The sequence below is a fragment of the Vanacampus margaritifer genome, chromosome 2 (assembly GCF_051991255.1).
Source record: "Vanacampus margaritifer isolate UIUO_Vmar chromosome 2, RoL_Vmar_1.0, whole genome shotgun sequence".
NCBI lineage: Eukaryota > Metazoa > Chordata > Actinopteri > Syngnathiformes > Syngnathidae > Vanacampus > Vanacampus margaritifer.
Window position 1 is genome coordinate 13,734,305 of NC_135433.1, and position 21,552 is coordinate 13,755,856.

At 40.6% G+C, this 21,552-nt stretch overlaps 3 protein-coding genes across 3 annotated transcripts; all 3 read right to left on the bottom strand.

The window, feature by feature from the left end:
• Positions 1-744: 744 nt before the first annotated feature.
• LOC144044149 (uncharacterized) lies at positions 745-3,693 on the bottom strand. Its single transcript, XM_077558378.1, has 4 exons — positions 3,420-3,693; positions 3,012-3,344; positions 2,648-2,760; positions 745-1,839 (listed from the first exon to the last, which is right to left on the bottom strand). Exons 1-4 carry the CDS (start codon positions 3,484-3,486, stop codon positions 1,759-1,761), a joined length of 594 nt encoding a protein of 197 aa, XP_077414504.1. The 5' UTR covers positions 3,487-3,693; the 3' UTR covers positions 745-1,758.
• A 5,505-nt stretch (positions 3,694-9,198) lies between these two features.
• On the bottom strand, positions 9,199-13,844 carry LOC144043774 (uncharacterized). Its single transcript, XM_077557739.1, has 3 exons — positions 13,394-13,844; positions 13,075-13,306; positions 9,199-10,367 (listed from the first exon to the last, which is right to left on the bottom strand). Exons 1-3 carry the CDS (start codon positions 13,646-13,648, stop codon positions 9,655-9,657), a joined length of 1,200 nt encoding a protein of 399 aa, XP_077413865.1. The 5' UTR covers positions 13,649-13,844; the 3' UTR covers positions 9,199-9,654.
• A 1,492-nt stretch (positions 13,845-15,336) lies between these two features.
• On the bottom strand, positions 15,337-21,212 carry LOC144043775 (elongin-B-like). The gene is made up of 4 exons (XM_077557740.1): positions 20,945-21,212; positions 18,684-18,818; positions 16,184-16,292; positions 15,337-16,094 (listed from the first exon to the last, which is right to left on the bottom strand). Exons 1-4 carry the CDS (start codon positions 20,945-20,947, stop codon positions 15,982-15,984), a joined length of 360 nt encoding a protein of 119 aa, XP_077413866.1. The 5' UTR covers positions 20,948-21,212; the 3' UTR covers positions 15,337-15,981.
• Between the last annotated feature and the right edge of the window lie 340 nt (positions 21,213-21,552).

Sequence of the window (21,552 nt, forward strand, 5' to 3'; positions counted from 1 at the left end):
CAGCCGAAATTAATTTAAAGCCGAAAGAATACGGACAAAATAAGTTGTGGTGACGCAAGCAAAAAAAACGCTGCAAGCAAGCGTCTGTTTGAATTAAACAGCGAACGCGGGGGGGTGTCCGCCTTTTCTTCTCGCTGGCTTTTCACCGTGTGAGTTTGCACCGGTCGGTCGCAGCAGCTCCCGAGGTCATTGGGCACACCGGAGAGGGGCGTCAACTCCCTGGGTGTACAACATTTAGGCGGGTTGAAAAAAGACAGAACTGCTGTGTACTGCAGTACAGGTGAGCAACTCGTTCTCCCGCAGAAGTTAGAAGTAGTAGAAGTTTCCCAATTCTGATTGACATAAAATGCACACGATGATTACAGTGTAATAAATCACAGCAGCAACGCGTCTGATAGGCCTTGGATTACTGAGTCATTGTTCATCCCTTTTGATACTGTTTTGACTTTTACTCAACTACTTTTCTTTTACTTTGTAGCATTTTGAGATATTAATGTATGAAAAGTGCATTATAAATTAAATCCATTATTATTATTATTTATTTTGGAATGTTTATGAAGTTGTATACTTACTTTGCACACATTGCACATTCAAGTACAATACGGGCATAAATTTTGTCATTTATGGAATACAGTACATTACAAATGACCTTTTCCTGACACCTGCTTCTAATATATATATATACACCACCATTTTTTAATGACCAACCCTTACTTGAAAAGAATTTCAGTCCACGTCAAAATGTAGCAGTAATGAATTTAATAATAATGCTTATATTTGTGGAGACTGGAGTCAAGTTGTATTTTACTTTTTTTTTTTAAATGTTTCACAAATGCAATTATGCCATCTAGTGGCAGAAAATAACATCAACACAAATCAATATCACATTCATTTTTGACAGTACAGTACATCTTTTGTCTTTTTACAAAATTTTAGGAATTATTATGAAATTATTGTATCAATGACTAAAAGATGCAGCCATATTTCTAACACTTTTTCCACTTTTGTTAACCAGAGTATGAAAACTTATTAAAAAAAATGTTTTATTGTCCATTTTATTGTACCTTTAGAACAGACATAAAATTTGTGATTAATCATTGGTTAACTATTGAAGTCATGCGATTAATTATGATTAAAAAATTTAATTGTATTCACTTTTACCTTGAGTGAATAAATTTCATACAATATTAACACAAAATGACAATTCTTTAATACTAAATGATGTCATACGGCAATACAGTTTACAAAGAAGAGCTTGTCACCGGACACAACATTAGGGACACCTGCTTTATGTAATACAAGACAAGATTTCCAAGATTCTACCTATAAAAATAATAATGTTCAGTATTAGAATGGCAATAATTCAACACGGTGTGTGCAAAACCCCGCTGTATTACACTGAGTGTCATTTCTAATATTTGGATTAATGACCTAAATACCATCTTGTACAACTACAATAATAAACATGGTAAATAAATACCTCACTACGACTGTCAATCAAAACTAAGCATTCAGGATTGTTAAATCAGACGTTTTTGTATTCTGTACCTAAAGATGTGTCCGGCGAGCGTAAATGTCGCATACTTTCACATGTGTACATGTATCACTAGCAAACACTTGGTAATTGGGGACAATGGCATCTCTAAAAACAACCCAATGCAAATTGCATAGCGCAGTCAGTATATTTACCTGATTGGTTCATTCAGAGGCATGCAGTGTTGTTGCAACAGCTTGTTTGCAGGCCTTTACAGAATGTCTTTACGTTCGCAGAGTTCCACGCATTTCCTCGTAAATATCATTGGTGTGCCGTGGCCTATATTTGGTCTGCCACCTTTTGAGCTGAAAATGACATGAAATATGATTAATATAAGGTGAGGTGATCTTGTAAATGGTGGCGAGGCTAAACTGAGAGGCATGAAATGCAAATTAGGAATGCACAAATCCCATAATTTATTCCACTGGCATATCTCACCAAAAAAGAGAAATATAACATTTTGTAGATTAATTCTTGTCTTTTCATGGCACAACACAGAATAAATGACAATTTACTACAAGTGGTCAGTGCAGTTTGTTCAACAGTGTAAATTTAGTGTCTCCTAATACAATAAACGGCTTTTGAGTTGAAACCACTGGCAACAAAAGTGAGTACACCCCTAGGTGAAAATGTGCCAATCAGGCAATATTTGTCCGGAAAACTCAATTAATTACAGGATGTGGATGAGTAAATTAATGCCTCATCTCAAATAAGACACTCCACTCAGTGGCTGTAATTACTTTTCCGGTGACTGATGCCACCTTAACCACAACCAGGGCTGGACTAGCCATCTGGCATTCAGGACAGATGCCCTGTGGGCTGGCCTCTTTTGTGCTTTTTAGTTATTATTTACCTAGCATTATACCCTAAGAGACTGGCCCATGATTGAGAGGGACTAGTCCGGTAATCCAGTTCGAATATAGATTGCAAACTGAAACACACAACACCACAACACGCGTCACATGCACTGCACAAAAAGCCACTCCCATTTAAAGATACCTTATCCCTAATTGCCACCTACTGCTCTCTACACCTCATCCTGGAACTTCTTTCAGTTGAGTAAATAAACAGCCCCCCTGCCACTATGAGAAAATATGGTCTAAACACACACACCTTGGGTATGACCCATAGCATGAAGGCGATGAAGACTCCAAACAGCACTGCAGCCGAAACCACAACGATCACCAGGAGAAGGTTTTTGTTTGGGTTGCCACACTGCTGCTCATCTAGTAGTGATACACATTTTTGAAACAATCCGAATAAAAAGAGAATTTTATTTTTTGTCACAGGTGAGAGTAGAAACCAAACACTGTCCACCATTATGATGTTAACTTTGTATACATATATTTCTAAATAGAATATTGTACACTTAATTCCAGGCACTAAATTGCTTAAAACAGAAACATCACTGCTCATTTGTGACTATTTTATCTAGTCCTTGATATGATGATGTCATGATGAGATGATAAACGCTCACCTGTAATGACCAGCAGCACCGAGCCTTTGCCGTCCACGTCCCTTTTGTCCGAGATTTGATCGTCAAACCACTCATAGGTACACCAGTACGGCCCTGTGTCCTCTGAAGTCAGATTGGATATGACCACGTCCACGTTTGGCAAGTCTCCATTCACCCTAAGCCTGCCACTGAACTCCTCCGCGACGGTGGGTTTTTTGGATGTCATGTAGAGAACTTGAGATTCCTTCCTGAGGCCTTTCAACAAAGTCATCTTCTGGCACTGTTGAGAAAGTCTGCACTGGATGGACACAGATCTGCCAATGGCTCTCCATATCACTCTGGTGTTGTTCTCCACTGAGGGAGAGGCAAAATGATATTTCATATCTGTTTGTAATAGTTAGGAATTATTTTCCTCTGGATAAGTCTTACCTGTTTCAGCCGGAGTTGTGTCAAACAAGCACAGGACGGTGATGAAAGCGAAGCACACAGCAGACATGTTCAGCTGAGGTCTAAAGCCACACTAGCAAATGCATATGATCTGTATGTCTTCCCCACATCACCACACATTTGAATACCGACAGCATCCTGTAGCCTCTTGGCAGCTCATGTGAACTTAGTGTGTGATTAAACATCACCCAAAAAATGGATCGTTCCCATTAAGCTTAGCAAAATGTTTCAAACAAATAGCTATAATCTATTGTAGCGATGTGAGATTTTCTATGTAAAAAAATAAAAATAAAAATTTGAATTGAAAATGTGTTTTTTATCCCAAGTGCATGATGAAGGATAAATACCTGCTTTTGGTGGTTCTTCAGAGGTAACAAATCCAGGTCTTGAGAGTAAAAACCCTGCCACAGTTTGGCTTGAGCCCCTGATGCTAGCTAGCTCGCTCCCTAAAAGGTAAACAAGCACCATGGGAGCTAGCTAAGGAGTTAACTAGTGAAGACATTTAACATTTTCAATTTGATGTTTTACTGTTTTTGAATTTACTTATAGGCATATCAATGTGATATAGTCATGAGTATTTAAAAGAATACAGTGGGATGGTGATTTTGTGAACTTTATTTGATCTTTGTACCCTCAAATGCTGTTGGAGGGGCAATGTGCATGATGTTGTCAGAGTCTCTTGTCACTTAGGGACTGAAGGTCTGGGGTCAGATTTTGATTACTTCTGTTCCCCCAATCAAGAAGGGGAACTGTATAAAGATGTCTGTTTACCATCAACCTTACACCTTTGTTCAATCTAGGAGATGACATGTCTGCCCTTTGTTCAATCAAGAGCCGGGAGGAGGAACCTTTTATCTTTTGAGTATAAATGAGTCGATGTTCTGTAAATTGTCACACTCTTGGGGGGTCTACGTCGCATTCAGATGTGGATGTCCTAACGGTGTCTTTAGAGGCTTCTAAATAAATTCTTGCAAGAAAACTTCTTCATCAGATCCTGAATACAATTATTTTGGACACGCAAAGATTACACTTAATATAGTAATCAAAATATTCCTTCACTAGCTAGCACCTGGGACTAAAGCCAAACTGTGGCAGGGTTTTAACTATCTGGACCTGGATTTGCCACGTCCGTGGTCCTTTGACCAGCAGAATTTTACCATTTCAAAAAAAACATGGTGAAGCGGTAATTGGATGTTATGCTGCTAACAGAAGTGAAATTAACCTCAAGTGTAAGCACTCAATTCAGTGTAGAAACGTTGCCCCCCCCCCATACCTATGACGAAGCAATTTCTAGAAACCTACTTTTCTTTACTTTTAAACAGTTTTAAAGTCTTCTGTTAATATGTTTAAATGTTGTCAATGTACATTCTTTCAGTTAAGCTACTTTAGTTAGTCAAGCGGCTTCCTTGCCTTGCCATTTGGCACTACAGGGTCCTCTAGAGACAACAGAGCAAACAAAACAAAAAAAACAGAGTGCACGCATTCAGTGAATCCCCACATAGTTGTGGTTTGGCATTCACTGATTCACATATTTGCAGTTTTTTTATTCACTGAAAAACTCCTATATTTGCTGTTTTGTGCCCAGGGTAAGGCAATGAAAGTGAAAGTATTTGCAGCATCTACAGTAGGTGTGAAGAAAGGAATGATGTTGTCAGTCAAGGAGCTGCACTTAGACAAAAGTTGTGCTTGTATAAAGCTTTCTTGAGGAAGGGTGTCAATTACTACAGGGTTTTCAGCTTTTCGCTATTTGCGACTGGAATTCATTCCTATCACCATCTAATTAGCGGGATTGGAATAGATATTTTAACACTAAAAGTGACGCAACACACACGTAAACAAATGCAATATTCAGTCATAAAGTCTTTATACTCTATGTATTATTGCAGCTTACTGAATCACCAAGAGTAATAAACTCAATTTCATGTGCCTGCATGCGTTTTATACTGCCCCCCCAATGGCCATGTCGTGCAGGCAAGAAAGAGTCACAAAGATCGCATTCTGATTCATAGTATTTATGGACATGTAAGAGGCAAAATCCACCGATTTTTATCCATCTCAGTGAGCGACCATTTTGCGACATACTGTCGACTGAAAATCACATCATAGCTGCTCAAGGCCCAGGTAACAACCAAAAATGGCTCAGCTTGTGAACGTCACATGACCAAACTCAGAAAACGGATGAGCCGTGGTTGGTCATTACCTGAGCATGAGCAACTGCGATGTAATTCATTTTAAAAAAATTCAAAAGATAGCAAGTGGCAAAATGGCTGTAGGTGTCAAAATTAGTGCGTTAATTTTTAGTTTAAGTTCCTTTAACGCCACAAAAAATTTTAACGCGCAATTAACTCATTCACTGCCTTTGATGTTACTATTTCTATTAGTTTCACATTTTTTTCCACTTTTGTTAACAAGAGTATGAAAACCTAGAAAAAAATTATTGTACATTTAGAACAGATATAAATGTTGTGATTACTCTTGAATTAACTAGTAAAGTCATGTGATTAATTACAATTAAAAAATATAATCGCCCGATGCGGGCAGCACGGTGGCTGACTGGTTAGCACGTCCGCCTCCCAGTGCAGAGGACGTGAGATCGAGTCCGGGCTTCGGCCTACCTGGGTGGAGTTTGCATGTTCTCCCCGTGCTTGCGTGGGTTTTCACCGGGTACTCCGGTTTCCTCCCACATTCCAAAGACATGCATGGCAGGTTAATTGAACACTCCAAATTGTCCATAGGTGTGATTGTGAGTGTGGTTGTTCGTCTCTGTGTGCCCTGCGATTGGCTGGCAACCAGTTCAGGGTGTACCCCGCCTACTGCCCGAAGCCAGCTGGGATAGGCTCCAGCACCCCCGCGACCCTAGTGAGGAAAAGCGGTCAAGAAAATGGATGGATGGATGGATGGATCGCCCGATGCCCCTAATTTAAAAAAAAGAAAAAATATATTATTGAAAAATTAGGCATTCCTCAGTAGCTTAAATATACCTCAGTTAACTACTGAATATAAAGATATGTTAGATGTGCCACTTACTCTAAACGAGCTGTACAGTGCTCAAGATAGTATGCCTAATGGCAAAGCACCTGGCCCGGATGGTTATCCGGCTATATTTTTTAAGCACTTTTGGTTAATGCTTGCTCCATTATTCTTAAGAGTAGTAACAGAAATGAAAACTAATGGTTACATACTTCCACACATGAATACAGCAGCAATTAAACTTCTATTAAAGCCAGAAAATGACCTCACCCTTCCATCAAGTTACCGTCCGATTTCACTAATTAACCCTGATATTAAAATTATCGCTAAGGCTTTTGCATCTAGACGAGAAACAGTAATCTCGACAATCATTCATAGCGACCAAACAGGCTTTATTAACTCTTTGACTGCCAAAAACGTTAAATAATGTTTAGTAAAATCCTACGGAGGAGCGCCAAAGACGTTAAAAGACGTTCACCAAGTTTTTTGTTTTTTTTTGGGGAAATGGGTGGAGGAAAGCCTTGGCCAGCTGTGCTGAAAGTATCAAGCAGATCTAGTTAGTATAATGACTATTTTGGGCCCCTAGATGGCAGCGATGACTCTCTTTGGACAAGATCGGGTAGGCGTCAGTAGTAGAAGATGTGAGGCGGAGCTGGAGTGTTGAGGGGACAATGGCTGAGAAAGCGAATGGCGACCGGTGGCAAGCAGCTCACGCTTGAGCATTTTTTTCAAAGAAGAGAAGCATCAACCAGTGCTAAAGAGCACATTGATGACGACGATGATGATGATGGTGACTCCGAGGTTGACGCCGAAGTTGGAAGCGTTGACGCGGCGGCTATGATCACGTCATAAAGCCTCACAAAATTTTCTGTGGACCTTGAAAGATCAGTCAAAATGCTTAAATCGGCTGGCACCCACGGCATCCCTTTTCTGAAAACGTCTGGCAGTCAAAGAGTTAAAGGTCGTCACTCTACTATAATATTAGGAGGCTCTTTAACCTTATTAGCATGTCACAGCGGCATGATAAAAAGGCAGCTATTATATCATTGGATGCAGAAAAAGCTTTCGACAAAGTTAACTGGTCCTTCCTCTTTGCTGTTTTAAATAAATTTGGCTTTGGGAAGTTATTTTTTCACTGGGTGTCAGTATTATATGATTCTCCTATATCATATACATCCTTGCTCCAAAAATACAAAATAAAAAATGGAATTTTTTTACATTATCTGCAAGTTAAAAGTATGATAAAGAAACAAACTCCAACACTTCGGGGTACGCTCAACCGCCTGTTTTAGCTAAAGATATTACCAAGCTTTCTCCGACAACAACAAAAAAAACTCTCAAAAATATATAAGTTACTTTCATATACTGATAAAATGTCTTTACTCATCTCGAAATGGGAGACAGACTTGTCTATAGCTCCGGAATCTGACTTTTGGATTCAAGTTTGTGAAAACATATTTAAAATGACAAAACACACAAATTTACAACTTATCTAATATAAAATTATTCATAGAACATACATTACTCAATATATGATGAAGAAAATGGGACTCTCAGACTCTGACATTTGTCTCCAGTGTTTACAAAACACCACAGACACTTATTTTCATGCTTTATGGTTATGCACTCCAGTTATGTATTTCTGGACTAAAGTCTTAGAAAAACTTTCCGCTATCTTGGACTGTAGGATACCTTTATCTCCAAACTTGTGTTTGCTAGGCGACCTAACAACAACTGACTTAGCGCGTAAACAATTTCTATCTACATTTGTAGCCCTTACTATCGCGAAAAAAAACAATTCTTGTTAACTGGAAAAATAAACAAACTCTTGGGCTTTGTTGGGTGGTTAGTGGGGGGGGGGGGGGGGCTGTGAGCCGGTGGGGTGCCTGCCGTTCAGCTGCATTGGGCTTGGGGCGCGGGCCGTGTTGGGGTGGAGGGGCGCTGCTGGCTCCTGGGTTTGCTCTCCGGCCGGTGGCCCCTCTGGGGCCCGGGGTTGTACCATGGCGCTGCTGTGGCCTGGGGTGCCCTGGGGGGTTGTGCTTGCTCTGTCCTGGCCGGGGTCAACGGCTCCCCTCTTTGGTGGAGGTTTTCATGCATGCCAGATCCACCACACCAGCATCTATCGAAATTCAATAAATTCAAACACAATCTGCTTCTTCCTCTGGTCGTTGAATCGGTGGAGGCTGATGTCTGTGGATCTCACTCTGCTTCATCTATCCTTCCTTCCTCTCCTCAGTCTCTCCTTTGGTCTCTTGAGGTCTCCCCAATTGGTTGGAATTTAGATGTTTCTGGGGTTGGTAAAAGATTCTGCTTGGTAACCCGGTGGGTAGTAGTTGATGTCTGGTCGGTGCTGGATTTCACTTTTCTTTCTTTTCTTTGATCCTTCCTCGGGTCTCCTGACAACCTCACAAATAGCTGGATTCTAAAGTATTTGGTTTAGGTGAACGGTATGGGATTTTTAATAGGGTTTAGGTGAATTAATGAGTACACACTCACACGCATGCACACACACACCCGCACATGCACATACTCGCGCACATACAAAAACAAGAAAAAGAGGGAAAAAAAGAGCAATGATGATGGCATGTTGAATCGGTAAGAGAACCGAATGAACAATACTGAGCTCTCTCTCAAGAAAAATAAACATATTAGAGGTATCAGTTTAATTGTAATTAATCGCATGAATTCAATAGTTAACTCACGATTAATCACAAATTGTATATTTGTTCTAAAGTTACAATATTTTTTTCCTAGGTTTTCATACTCTTGTTAACAAAAGTGGAAAAAATGTGAAACTAAGAGCAATAGTTCAAATGAATTTTTTACGTCTATAGCCGTCAATGGCAGTTAATGAGTTTTAATGACCGCCACTTACTTGGAAAGCCAGTACTGGTGGAATTCCAATCGCAATGCAACATACACGCCCACGTCAAAATTGAGCAGCAATAAATTTTATAATAATGCATATATTTGTGGAGGGTGGGATCAAGTTGTATTTTACAATTTTTAAAATGTGCAGAATTTCACAAGTTGCTTCATGTTAAAGATTCGATAGCTCTTAATATGAAAAGAAAAGTGCACTGAGCTGAATCACCAATGTCTTACAAATGCAATTATGCCATCTAGTGGCGGAAAAATGACCTTAACACAAATCAATATCACACTGTTTATTACAGTACAATACATATTTTTAATTTTAAATAAATTTTATGAATTATGAAAATATTGTACCAATGACTAAAAGATGTCACAAATTCCCAGAATGTAAAATTTCAGCGACGGCATCCCGCAGGCATACACCCGCCTCATCCTGCTCGCCTTCTCCCTCTAGACTAAAACCTCCCGTCTCTTCAACTTCTCCATGAGGCACGTGCCCGACGTCCATCAGCATGTTGTAGAGGACGCAGGCGCTCAACACCACCGCTCTTGCACGGCTGTCATTCCCGACATCCAGCCGCCGGAGTCTCTTGAATCGTCCCATTAGGCCCGCAACAGCCCGGTCCAGGATGCAAAAGTGCGGCTCTAATGCGGAATTGAAGCACTCCTCTCTCATCCCACATCGTCCTGGGTATGGCGTTAAAATGTGAGCGGTGAGCGGGTATCCAGCGCGTGCCACTAGCACAGAGTCCGGAGGCATCGGGTGAGATTCCCACTTGAGTTGAGAGCCAAGCACGCGGCCTCGGTCCGCATCCCGGCTGCTCTCAATGCAGCAGTTGATGAAGCGTCCCCTACGGTCGCACACCAATTCAAGATGGATCCAAGACGCGGGACGGTCTTTCATCTTCTTTAGCCTCTTCACTTCTGGCTCTGCACTGTCTTTACTTGATGGCATCTGGATGGGAATACAGGTGTGTCCCAACACTCCCAACACCCGAGGGATGCGTCGGCCTTCTCCCGCCCACTTGTTTTCCTGTTCCAGCACTCTAGAGAGAGGGAAGAGGACGGCCTCTGCTTCCTCGCCTGTGGAGGAAACATCACAACCGATTTTTTCTGCATTGTAACCGAATTACTGAGTCCAGAGTTGACTGTAATCCTTGACTGCAGGACATTCAATTGTAATTTAGATTTTTTATTAGATAAAATATAAATACAGACAATGAATGGGTGGTAAAATACTATGGAGCTCCTCTGGTGCCATGGTATGATTTTTTTTTGTTGCTAATCTGTACCCACAGTTTAGCAATCTGTTCCCACAGTTTACTAATCTGTTCCCACAGTTTACTAATCTGTACCCACAGTTTAACTAATCTGTTCCCACAGTTTAACTAATCTGTACCCACAGTTTAGCATGTCAATAACAAACAAAGAAAAACACTCGAATATATAGATACAAGTTTGAATTATTTGAACTGGAGTAGTGTTGAGTGTGAAACAGTCGAGAAACTCCGTGCCATTTTGATTTTGTGGAAATGAGAGCAGGATAAAATCTACAGAAGCGTATTGCATTCACTTGAAGAAAAAAAACCTCCTGTTTTTCTGACAATTTTTTGGGGGGAGCTTTGTTTTTTTGAGTTTTTATTTTATTTTATGTTTTTCTGAATATTGTTTTCTGTTTTACTGATTTTTTTTTTCTGTCCAAAAAAATATTACCAAAAACAAACTGAAAATGTTTGTATAAATTTTATTTTTAAAAAACATAAAATAAAAAACAAACAGAATTTTCCCCCCCCCGAAAAACAGAGCTGATGTTCTGTTTTTCGGAGTAATTTTTTGGGACCTCTGAATTCCAAGTGACTTGTTGCAGACTCGCTAATAGCGGAAGCGGACACTTTCCCGCATACCTCCATATGCAATAAGATGATCATGTTTACTTACTGGCTCTCAATAAAGGAATGAATGTGTATACTGCATTGTGGTTTGTTCTCTAATCTTTGAGGGAAAACCCCTTTAAAAAAATATTCATAAAAACAGAAGAAAAAAAATATTCAGAAAAACTGAAAAATATTTTTTTTATAAAACAGGGAAAATTTACTCTGAAAAACAGTATAAAAAAATTCTGAAAAACAGAAGAAAATATTTTTTAAACAGAAAAAAACCCTCAAAAACAGGGGGGAAATATTCAATAAAACAGAAGAAAAAAAACTTAAAAAAAAAAAAAGCCACCTATGGCAAGAGCCAAAGTGCTACACATCACATGTATACTGTTTAATAGATATCTGCAAAAAAATAAAAAAAAAGGTCAGAAAGTGAATAAAAGAGGAAATAAAAGGTGATTATTTGAGTATACCACACCAACCAAAACCGATTGGCGGGGACAGGAATGCCTGCGGCAGCTAGCACACTGTCAAGTTGTGACATTTGTTTTAGCTCACGCAACAAGCTACTAATGCTAGCATGTAATGTGTTGTGCGCACGAGCCGTGAAGCACTTTGGCTCTTGCCATAGATCCTCTTATATCAGATAACGTATACAGTATTCAGTTTAGCTTCCACGAGTGCCTCGTCTGACGGGAGAAATTGGTCAATTTGATGTGAGGATTAGTTATGTATTCTACAAACGATGGATAACTCAAATAAGCAGCGACGCTGAAGTTGGCTATAGTTGCACTCCTGTCTATTAGCCTATATTATCAAACCTAACACGCAATTGCATGTTCTGGCCTGAAGATGGCAGTGTTTTCAGTTTTTCATTGGTGAAGACGCTGGTTTCCTCGTTGCCTAGAGTCTTAAAAAACACTTATTTTAACCTGCTCTCATTTCCACAAAATGAAAATGGCATGGAGTTTCTCCCGTTTCACACTCCACATTACTCCAATTTTCAAATAAATTAAAACTTTATTTTTCATACCCTTGAACCAGAGGTGTTATAATTTGTGTATCATGTTTAGGTTTGTTGTTTTGGCTTTGTGTCCCGTCTTGCTCGTAAGGTTGTGTTTGCACCCGTTGCTATCACCTCCCTTGTGTTTTATTGTTACTTAGAGTTTTTGGTGTTTTCTGAACTTTTTTTGTATTTAGTTTCACCCAGTACCCGTTAGTGTTTTAGTTAATATTGTTTTCAATATTCCGTGCATCCCTGCCGTGGTTGCTGTACGGTGATATTTTTGCGCAATCTGCTTGTGCCATTACACCATTACGGCTGTTAGACATTATTAACATTTTAATTATTTATTTCATATATTAACCATGTTGAAATGTCTTATAGATGTGTTAAGTAGGTGAAATAGTGTTGAACTCAGTATAATTTGACCTTAACCTAAGCTGGTAAATTGTTTGGTCTAAAATTCCTTCTCAGTGTGCAAGAACACATTCTGTTCGTGAGAACAGAGTCTGTCTCGAACACACACACACCCACACACTGACTCTGTTGGCATCATCGCTCACGGCCACTCTAAATCTGATTCATCTTGTTTGTGAGATATTGTTTTGAGAAAAAGTACCCGGGGAATGTATTTTGTCTGGAGACCGGCACAGCTGCAAATCTGTTGTATAACATGTTTTAAAAGGCTATAAGAAGCCCTCTTCCGCAAGGGATGGGGCACAATGGGCACTCTGAAAATTCCACCTCCTACGTGACGTTCAGGGCCCCGATGTCCGGAGATCTGTTTTAATAAATCATCTTTGCAAAGGTGTTTTTTCTTACATTAAAAATCTGTCTTCATATTTTTGGAACACGCAAAAGAGGACGAATATATTTAACCTCTTCACGGCTCACAAATTTTAAACCTTACCCAGGGGCCAGCGAATGTGCTCGTCCCGCAGCGTGTTGACACACTGACAAAAGAAGAAGAAGATGCGGTGGATGTTGCCTTTCTCCAAGCGGTACAGGCGGGACAAAGTGCGGTAACTGACGCGGCTGGACAGCAGGGTGAGACACAGCGGGACGGTCTGGGTCAGAGACACGCGGGCACGACCCGCAACGCGGGTTCGAGATTGGGAGTCCCGCAGGAGAGCAGTCACATGCTGGGTGAGGATGGATAATCACATGACGTTGTGACAACCGTTAATATACTAGGCTTGCTATGTGTGATGTGATGATATGGCGCTCACCTTGACTGCCTCCTCTTCCTCCCGCCCCTCTTCTGCCACTTCCTCCCCGGTACTGGAGGGTGCAGTAGTGGCGTCATTCCTTGGCGGAGGTTCACTTGCTTGTTTAACTTTGTGGATCAAGTCCGCTTCCAGTACGTCCTCCATGGCTTGGTCCAGCCGCTGATCCAGCTCGACGGCAGACAGAGGCTGACACTCCCGGTCCACCAGGTCCAGGACGGCCCGGCCTGCAGCTAAAACACAGTCGTCGACGTCCATTTGCTTGGACAAAGTTAGAATGAGAAGCGGCCTTTGGAAGATAATTTAGCTAGGCTTCTCTAAGAAAAAAACATGTGTCCTTACTGTTAGCTAAGTAGCTAAATGCTAACGGACGCGGCGTTCGGGGACAGCAGAAAGTGTAGGGAACTTGAGAATTGTAGTAAAAACAGTGGGCTGTGGTTTGTTCAGGGACAATCCAGAATATAACGCTGACATATATGTTTTCTGCTGCACCACACCGTTTTAGGAACAATCGGGTAATAAGCGTCAATAAAAATTTATCTGATCAAATGTAACGACGTGATCAATAAAAGTTTGCATTTTTGGCTAAATGCTATCGTAGCACCGTTAAGTTACTGCGTTCCACTGATCTGTATTTATTATTGGATAGCCGATAGGCCAAGACTTTTGAAGCCGCGAGGTCGCCATATTACCACTCCCAAGAAACGTTTCTCGGCATACGAGCCTATCGAAATTGGAAAACATTTGATTTGAGACAGAACTTAATAGAAAACAGCATGATTAATGATGTTTTGAATTTATTAAACATAAACAAGAGGACTTAGGACATTTTACAACTTGTCTTAAATAGATGTATAAATTATATGCTTAATGTTTGCAGGAGGAAACGTATTTTTTAATTAAAGAATTCTACCTGTAATTCAACCAAAGATGCCTCTGCCCAGTGTTTCCTCGCTATAACTTAATATTTAAACGAGATAAATGTGAGAAAATGTAAATGCCCAGATGAGAAAAGTGTATAAGCTGTGTGGTGAGGGGTTTTAGAGCCTTAAAACATTTATGTAAAACATAAGGCTAATTTTTTGGGGTTTCATTTATTGCGGGTATTTTTTGAAACCTAACCCCAGTGAAAAAAAGAGGGAACACTGTGAAAAGGGGGTGTTCAAAGCAGCACATACTGTCCAATTGTTAAAAAATAGTGACCACCCCACCCCTGCCCCATACTAAGAGCCTACGTCCAAGCTGTGTATGTCTAATCTGCATGTATACGTATAGTTTATACAGTAGTCTGCTTGCAAGATGGGAGGGGTAAAATGGCCGCCCTGTGCCTTCAATGGCCTGCACGGGCATGTATGGGCTATCGACTATCCAGTAATATATTCAGAATACTGCTGCGTTTTCACGGAGGAACATTACAGAACCTTTCAAGAAACGAGCCAGAGACTCTAGGTCTGTGTATGCCAGAGGTGGGCATCGAGGGCCGGAGTCCTGCAGGTTTTGCATGTTGCCCTTCTTCAACACAGCTGATATATGATCAGCTCATCAGCAAGCTCTGCATAAGCCTGATAACGATCCTGCTGATTGGAATCAGCTTGTGTTGGAAGTGAGAAACCTCTAAAACCTGCAGGACTCCGGCCCTCGAGGACCGAGATTGCCCACCTCTGGTGTATGCGCAGGTAATTAGTGGGCTGCGGTGTGTTCAGGAACCCCAGTCAAATCAAAATGAGCTGTGGTGTATTCATGGACTTCTGATATATAATTTTTTTATGCTACCACAAGCAGGGAACATAAAAAGTATAAGAAGCACGAGTAGGATTGTAAAGAAACCAAGGACAGTGGCGCGTTCAGGGACTTTGGACGTTGGACCGAGTTAACAAGGCCATTCTACAAAATTATTTTTCATCTTATTACTGCAAATGTCTCCACCATAAATATAATACTTTCACTTTAAGTTTTCAAGTGTTTATTTCTTTGTTTTAAGGGGGGGGGGGGGGGGGGCATGAATGTATAAATAGTATACAAGCAAAAATCAAACTTGAGATAGTGAGGCTCAAACGGGGGAAAACAAGGATACATTTCTTTCGTCTAAATATTTTTGGCCTGCTGGTTAATGTTTGTTGGGATGAATATGATCACTAGTTGTAGGAACTGTTCGCTGTTAATGTTCTTGGAAGGGCAAAAACTAACTATTTGGGCCAAAGAAAGGAGTGAAATCCTAATAGTTTAATCAATACAAACATAAAAGCGTAAAAAGGTCTCTCCTGCTCGATGCCGTCATTGAAGCCAATAAACACACACACGCGCACACACACGCACACACTCACAGTGAAGTAAGGCAGCTTAACGACAGCTCAAAAGTAAAGAATCAATTAAATAGGATGCTTGGTGTTGAGCAGGTGACAGTGTTGCGACCAGTCTGGGCTGTGACAACGTTTTCTAGCATGCACACACAAACGCACCGCTCGCTCACATAACAACAACAACAACAACCCGTCTTTTGCTTCTGTCCAGCTGGAGATCTTGTCCTCCGTTTCCCCAAATTCTGCACCGCCCCAACCCCCATGAATTTTCCTGTGCGCCTCCCCCCCCTCTCACTGAACAGCTTGCTCGTTGCCTGTGCTGCCCGAGTCCTGCGGCTTCATGACGTCCGGGAGCTCTGGGGGGGTGGAGAAAGGCTCCATCCTCAGCTGCTCAAATGAATCATCTGTAGGGAAGTCAAGTCGGGAACTTAAGACCACGACACACACACATACATAGTTATCTGATGGAACAACAAAAAAATGTTTGTTTTACCGCTGAGCCGAAAAGCTAAGCCCACGGTGCCGGGGGACTGAGGTCGAGCCGTTTGGTTGGTGAAGCCGCAGTTTCCGAGCGTCTGAGTGTCATCCAGCTCCATGTCGTCCTGAAAATCAAAAATAGCACAAGTAGTCAGCATGTCACTTTTTACACTTGTCGTTATAATAGAGCTAAAACATTCGGGTAAAATAATCTAATTGTTATTAATTCCCACGCTAATATAGGACTTTGGATACAGCATCTTGTGTCTTGCTCGTGCACAACATTCACTGATGTGTGACATGTTCACTGCATGCCAAGCTGAGATATCCTATTGGCCCTTAAATGCTCTGAACCAACAGCAGGACAGCTTTTTCATGTTGAGAAAAAAAACAAACTTAGGTATCAGTATGGTATCGGCCGATACTGCAAAGCTGGGTATCGGTATCAGGGGCCAAAAAAGAGTATCGGAAGAACACTAATTTTAACACATACAGACGCTCCCCTACTTACGAACATTCGAGTTACGAACAACGGTACATACGAACATGTCTGCGCGCATGTCAAAAAATGTTCGGAAAGAGATGCTGTAAGTTCGATTTTTTATTGCGCACCTTTTTCCGAGTACTGTAGTGCTTCTTTCCGCCGCTAATACCGACGCTTGGCGCTGTGAGAGCTCACCCAGCATTGGAGGCTCAGCAACGTGTCGAGGAGGAGGAAGAAGAAGAAGAAACGCCTGTCGCTCATAGATAAAGCCATCGCACTCTTCGAGCAGCAAGACCCAAATATTGAACGTTGCACAAAGGTTGCAAATCAATTGAATGATGCCATACAGTGCTACCGCATCATTTATGATGAAAAAAGAAGAAAACTGTGCAATCGTCGTTAGATCGCTTCTTTCGGCCAGTTTCTAGTAAATCCTCCAAGGAAGATACTCATCAACCCTCATCTTCTTCTCCGCGACCCTCAACTTCTTCCTACATTGAAGTTACGGAGGAGGAAGTAACTTTTGAAGCCCATTCCAGCGACGACGAAGAACCTCTCATGATATAAAATCCTCCTCTTCCTCCTCCTCCATCAAATCCTTAAGCATCGAGTACATCTTCCAAAAGTAAGTTAAACTTAATTTTATTTATCTTATTACGTACATGTACATACTGTGTGTGTGTGTGTCTCTCTCTCTCTCTAACATACGTAGTACAGTACTGTACGTATTCTCTTTAAACATAAATTATAATACAAAATATAGCACTGAAGCAATTTACGAACAAATTCACCTTACGAACGATCGCTCGGAACGTAACTCGTTCGTAAGTTGGGGAGCGTCTGTATTAACATAATTTTATACTGTATTGTGGACACCTGTATTTTCTTTAATGGGCTTTTCACTTCTTGTACACAAAGCAATACCCAAATGACCTTGACTGGTAAGGCTGCTCGGAAAAGACTGCTTGCTTTCCTGTCTAGCTGACCCTCCCCTTTCTCCACCTAAACCCTAACCAGGCTGCATAAAAATCTTTCATGAAAATTTAGTGCGCACACTTTCGGATCACTTCTTGTAGACTGATTTGTAAGACTTGTGTATATTTGATGCTTCAAATATAAAGAAACCCAAAAGACACATTCTTTTCCAGACTGTTTTATTCATCTCCGCCTAACTACTGAAAATTCCACAACACTCCCCAAAATGTTACCCTCACAGTTTTTAGTCAAAATGAGTTACTAGTTGTCTTGTAAGCAGAGAGATCAATAACATTCAGCTTCATGGTGCTTTAACACAATGTTTTCATGTATTTGTACATGTTAGACTTATATTAGGGTTCAAAAGTATATTTGTATTAGAGTTAATTTTGCAAACAATTATTGGCATGCTTATCAGTTATCAACTTGGCACTTTCTAAATTATTGGTTTATCGTATCGGCTGAAAATAGCAGAATATCGTGCATCCCTATTTTTTTTTCTTTTAATACAATCATTAAAAATGTATCCACTAGTACATATTAAATTGTAAATATAGTTCACCGTTGTTGTAAAACACTATTATGTTTAATGTTATTACTGTATTTTTATGATTTTGGTGACAGCTGGAGCGCACCTCTATCTCGCTTACCGATGCACTACTTTTGATTAAAGCACCTCCATATTGGCGCAACGCTGGAACTGCAGTTAAAATATATTGCCGCCGAACACAGGCTGGAGGCGGCACAAAAATTAGTTTTCCCGAATTTTGAACGCAGGAAAATCCCTGCCATCTGTATCATATACACATAACCATAAGACTCAAAAGGCAGTCCTGTGGCCCTAAACGTTAGTAAATTCTTGCCGAGCAATCTTGGTAGCTTAGCCAAACAACACAAAATATCCCCACAACAAACGGGGCTTACTGTATTGGAATTATTTCAGGACTGACTCTAGTTCTACTCTATCATATTGCATTGTTAAGTTTGTATCTCTACCATTTGTAAGCACAAACAACTACAAAATACGAACGTCTTCTTTCTATATTGGTCAGTTCACCTTATAGAGCCTTTGGTCCTCGGGCGGCCTCTTGAGGATGCCTTCCACAATGCGCTTCAGCTCGTACACCGAGGTCGACTCCTTGGCGTCGGTGAAGATAGTCGTCTTGTGACGCCGAATCATTAGGAACACATCCTGGCAGACAAGACAAGAGAGCTACCCTCATTTTCATACATTTTGTTTTTTCTTTGGCTTTCTCGTGATTCCACCACAATACTGACGACCAGAAATGGAGCAAACTACGAAAAAGCTAATAATTATTCCATACAAACGCACATTTAAATACACTTGCAATAGCTATAAAATGCCAAGAGGTGGCAGTATTGCATTGCAAACTATCCTGTAACCTTGCCACTACGACAAAGGGTGAATATGGTAGTTAAACATTCCACACTATAAGGCGCACCTAAAAGCCTTTAATTTTCTCCAAAATCAACAGTGCGCCCTATAATATGATGCGTCTTATAGTGCGAAAAATACGGTACTTTTAGTTTCAAGATATTTACTGATCCAAAAAGCCCGTGTCTCATTGAGCAGTGCAGACTTGCGTGCGTGCAGTGAGAGTTGCTTTTTCGACAGACTTTGTTCAATGTTGCAAAGACACTCTCAAACCTTTTTTATGCTTTCGTTTTTTCTTGTCGGCATTAAATTTTTAACATATTCAAAATTTCTTTGCGACAATCAAAAATGTTTTGGGGCGGTTTGAGAGCATAACGAGGGTTTGAGAGTATGTGGCAAATGTATTTGCAATGTTGAACGAAGTCTGCTGAAAAAGCAACACTTGCGAGTAATCGAGCGAGCGAGCAGCCCAGCAAGCAAGAGTTAACCAGAACGGCTAGCGGGTGACGGTAGTAAATGCTAGCGAGAGCAAAACAGAGGGACACGAGCAGCGGCCCACACCAAGGGACTCAGCGAGTAAATGATAAATGACTAAATAAATTAAATGACTACAAGTGAAAACAAAAACGGAGATAAAAAAAAATAATAATTCGAAAATTTAATCAAAATGTTTTTATTATAAATGGAAACAAAAACAGCAATATATATAGATATACATATATACACTTTCTCCTGCAGCGCCTTCCCTTAATTTTTTTTTTAAAAAAGCCCCTTGAACGGTTCCACTTTTCCCCCGCCATCCCGGTGGCCGTGCTAAATACTTTAGCTAATACGTAACTGTAAAAAAAAAGAAAAGAATACGTGCAAAATTGCACCCGAAAAAAATCTGCAATACAGCGAGGTTGCAAAAAATTAACCGCTTTTTAGCGAGGGGACAGTGTTGAAAATGTTGGGGTTTTTTTGCATTATTGCCATCAGGTTCACCACCTGATGGCGCTAAATTTTACACACTGTCACTTTAATGACACTATGCTGAAATATTATGAATTAAACTAGCGTCCATATAACTGGTAACTCACAAGTTACAGACAATAAAATGCCGTCTCAACATATTTTAATGTACAAAAATAGTGGTAATGGCTCTAAACAGTGCAGCGATGCCTATAAAATGATCAAGTTCACGCTAATTAGCTTAGCATGAAGCTAACGCCGTGTACTCGGCAACTCGGTAGGCATAACTTGACCAACGACAACTGTTATATCGTATACTATTACGGAACGTCACTGTATCAACACGAAAGAGCGGTTGGATTTTTTTTTAAATATGCGTCGTTTGGAGATGTAGAGCGTTAATAGGGGGTTCGTGACGAGCTAAATTGCTATTGCTTAGCTCAACGTTAACACACATACACACACACCGCAAGTTTTAAACAGACGTTACTTTCAATTTCCTTTTTCAAACTGCCCGACTCAGCGTTATGTGGCGTTTAATGATTAGCTGGCCTAAAAATTATTATTAATACAACATTTAAAACCAAAGGTTACTAAACTGCCAACTTGTGCTAACTTGAGCTAGTTGTATTTGTTGTCTACAATGATTACACTTGGACACTCGTCCAAAACGGTTTCATGCGCCAAAACATTTGTCGCTTTTGTGGATTATCACCGACGACTTTATTTATTTTCTTTAAAAATAATAATAATAACGCCATGTTGAATATTATTAACTGTCCAACGCTGAGAATCAGTCCGTTAGCTAAACAAAGCCAGCCTTCTTGTGAACGTCGGCTTGTTGGTGACACACTCGCTTCCTCTTTGACGTGATTTTAAAAAGACATTAAAAACATTCGGCGGCCTGACCAAAAGAGTTGTGTTTTGTCGTCGAATACATATAACGTGATCAGCGTGTTTTATGCACTCACCATGTCTAGCGGTCGATTGCACAGTGAGGGGAGGGGAGAAGGGGGTAAGAAGGGGAAAAAACGCCTCAACTGCACAGCGACAGCTGATGCGGCGTTCAATTCCTGTGCTCGACTGTCGGAATTTCTCAGTTGCCCCCCTGGCCGCGGGGCCTCTTCATAAATGGCTATCGTGGGAATCTCGGCGACCTTTAAGGATGTTAATCGGTACTCAAACTACTACGCGTTAATGTTAACGCGTCAATATTAACTTAGTGATACTTATATAAAAGTGAGCTCGTAGATGATCGGTCTTGTCCTGAACGCATCCAGCGTATTCAAGGCCAAACAACGCGTCTTCAGTGGAGGCTTCATTTCTGTGACGTCAGACGTGCGTGTTTCTTTTCGATGTGTAAAGGTTTGTCACGTGTCTAAACGTAAAAGCTCTATACCTCATTCGTTTTGAAAACATAATTTTAATGTGTTCATATTCACGGAGGCTTTGTTTCAAACAGCTTTTGGCAAACGTGCAGTTTTAACTACAGCCAGCAGGTGACAGCAAATTGTCAGTTCACTAGTTACAATAATGCCAATTACTGTATTTTACCTTGAATAAACATGAATAACGCCAC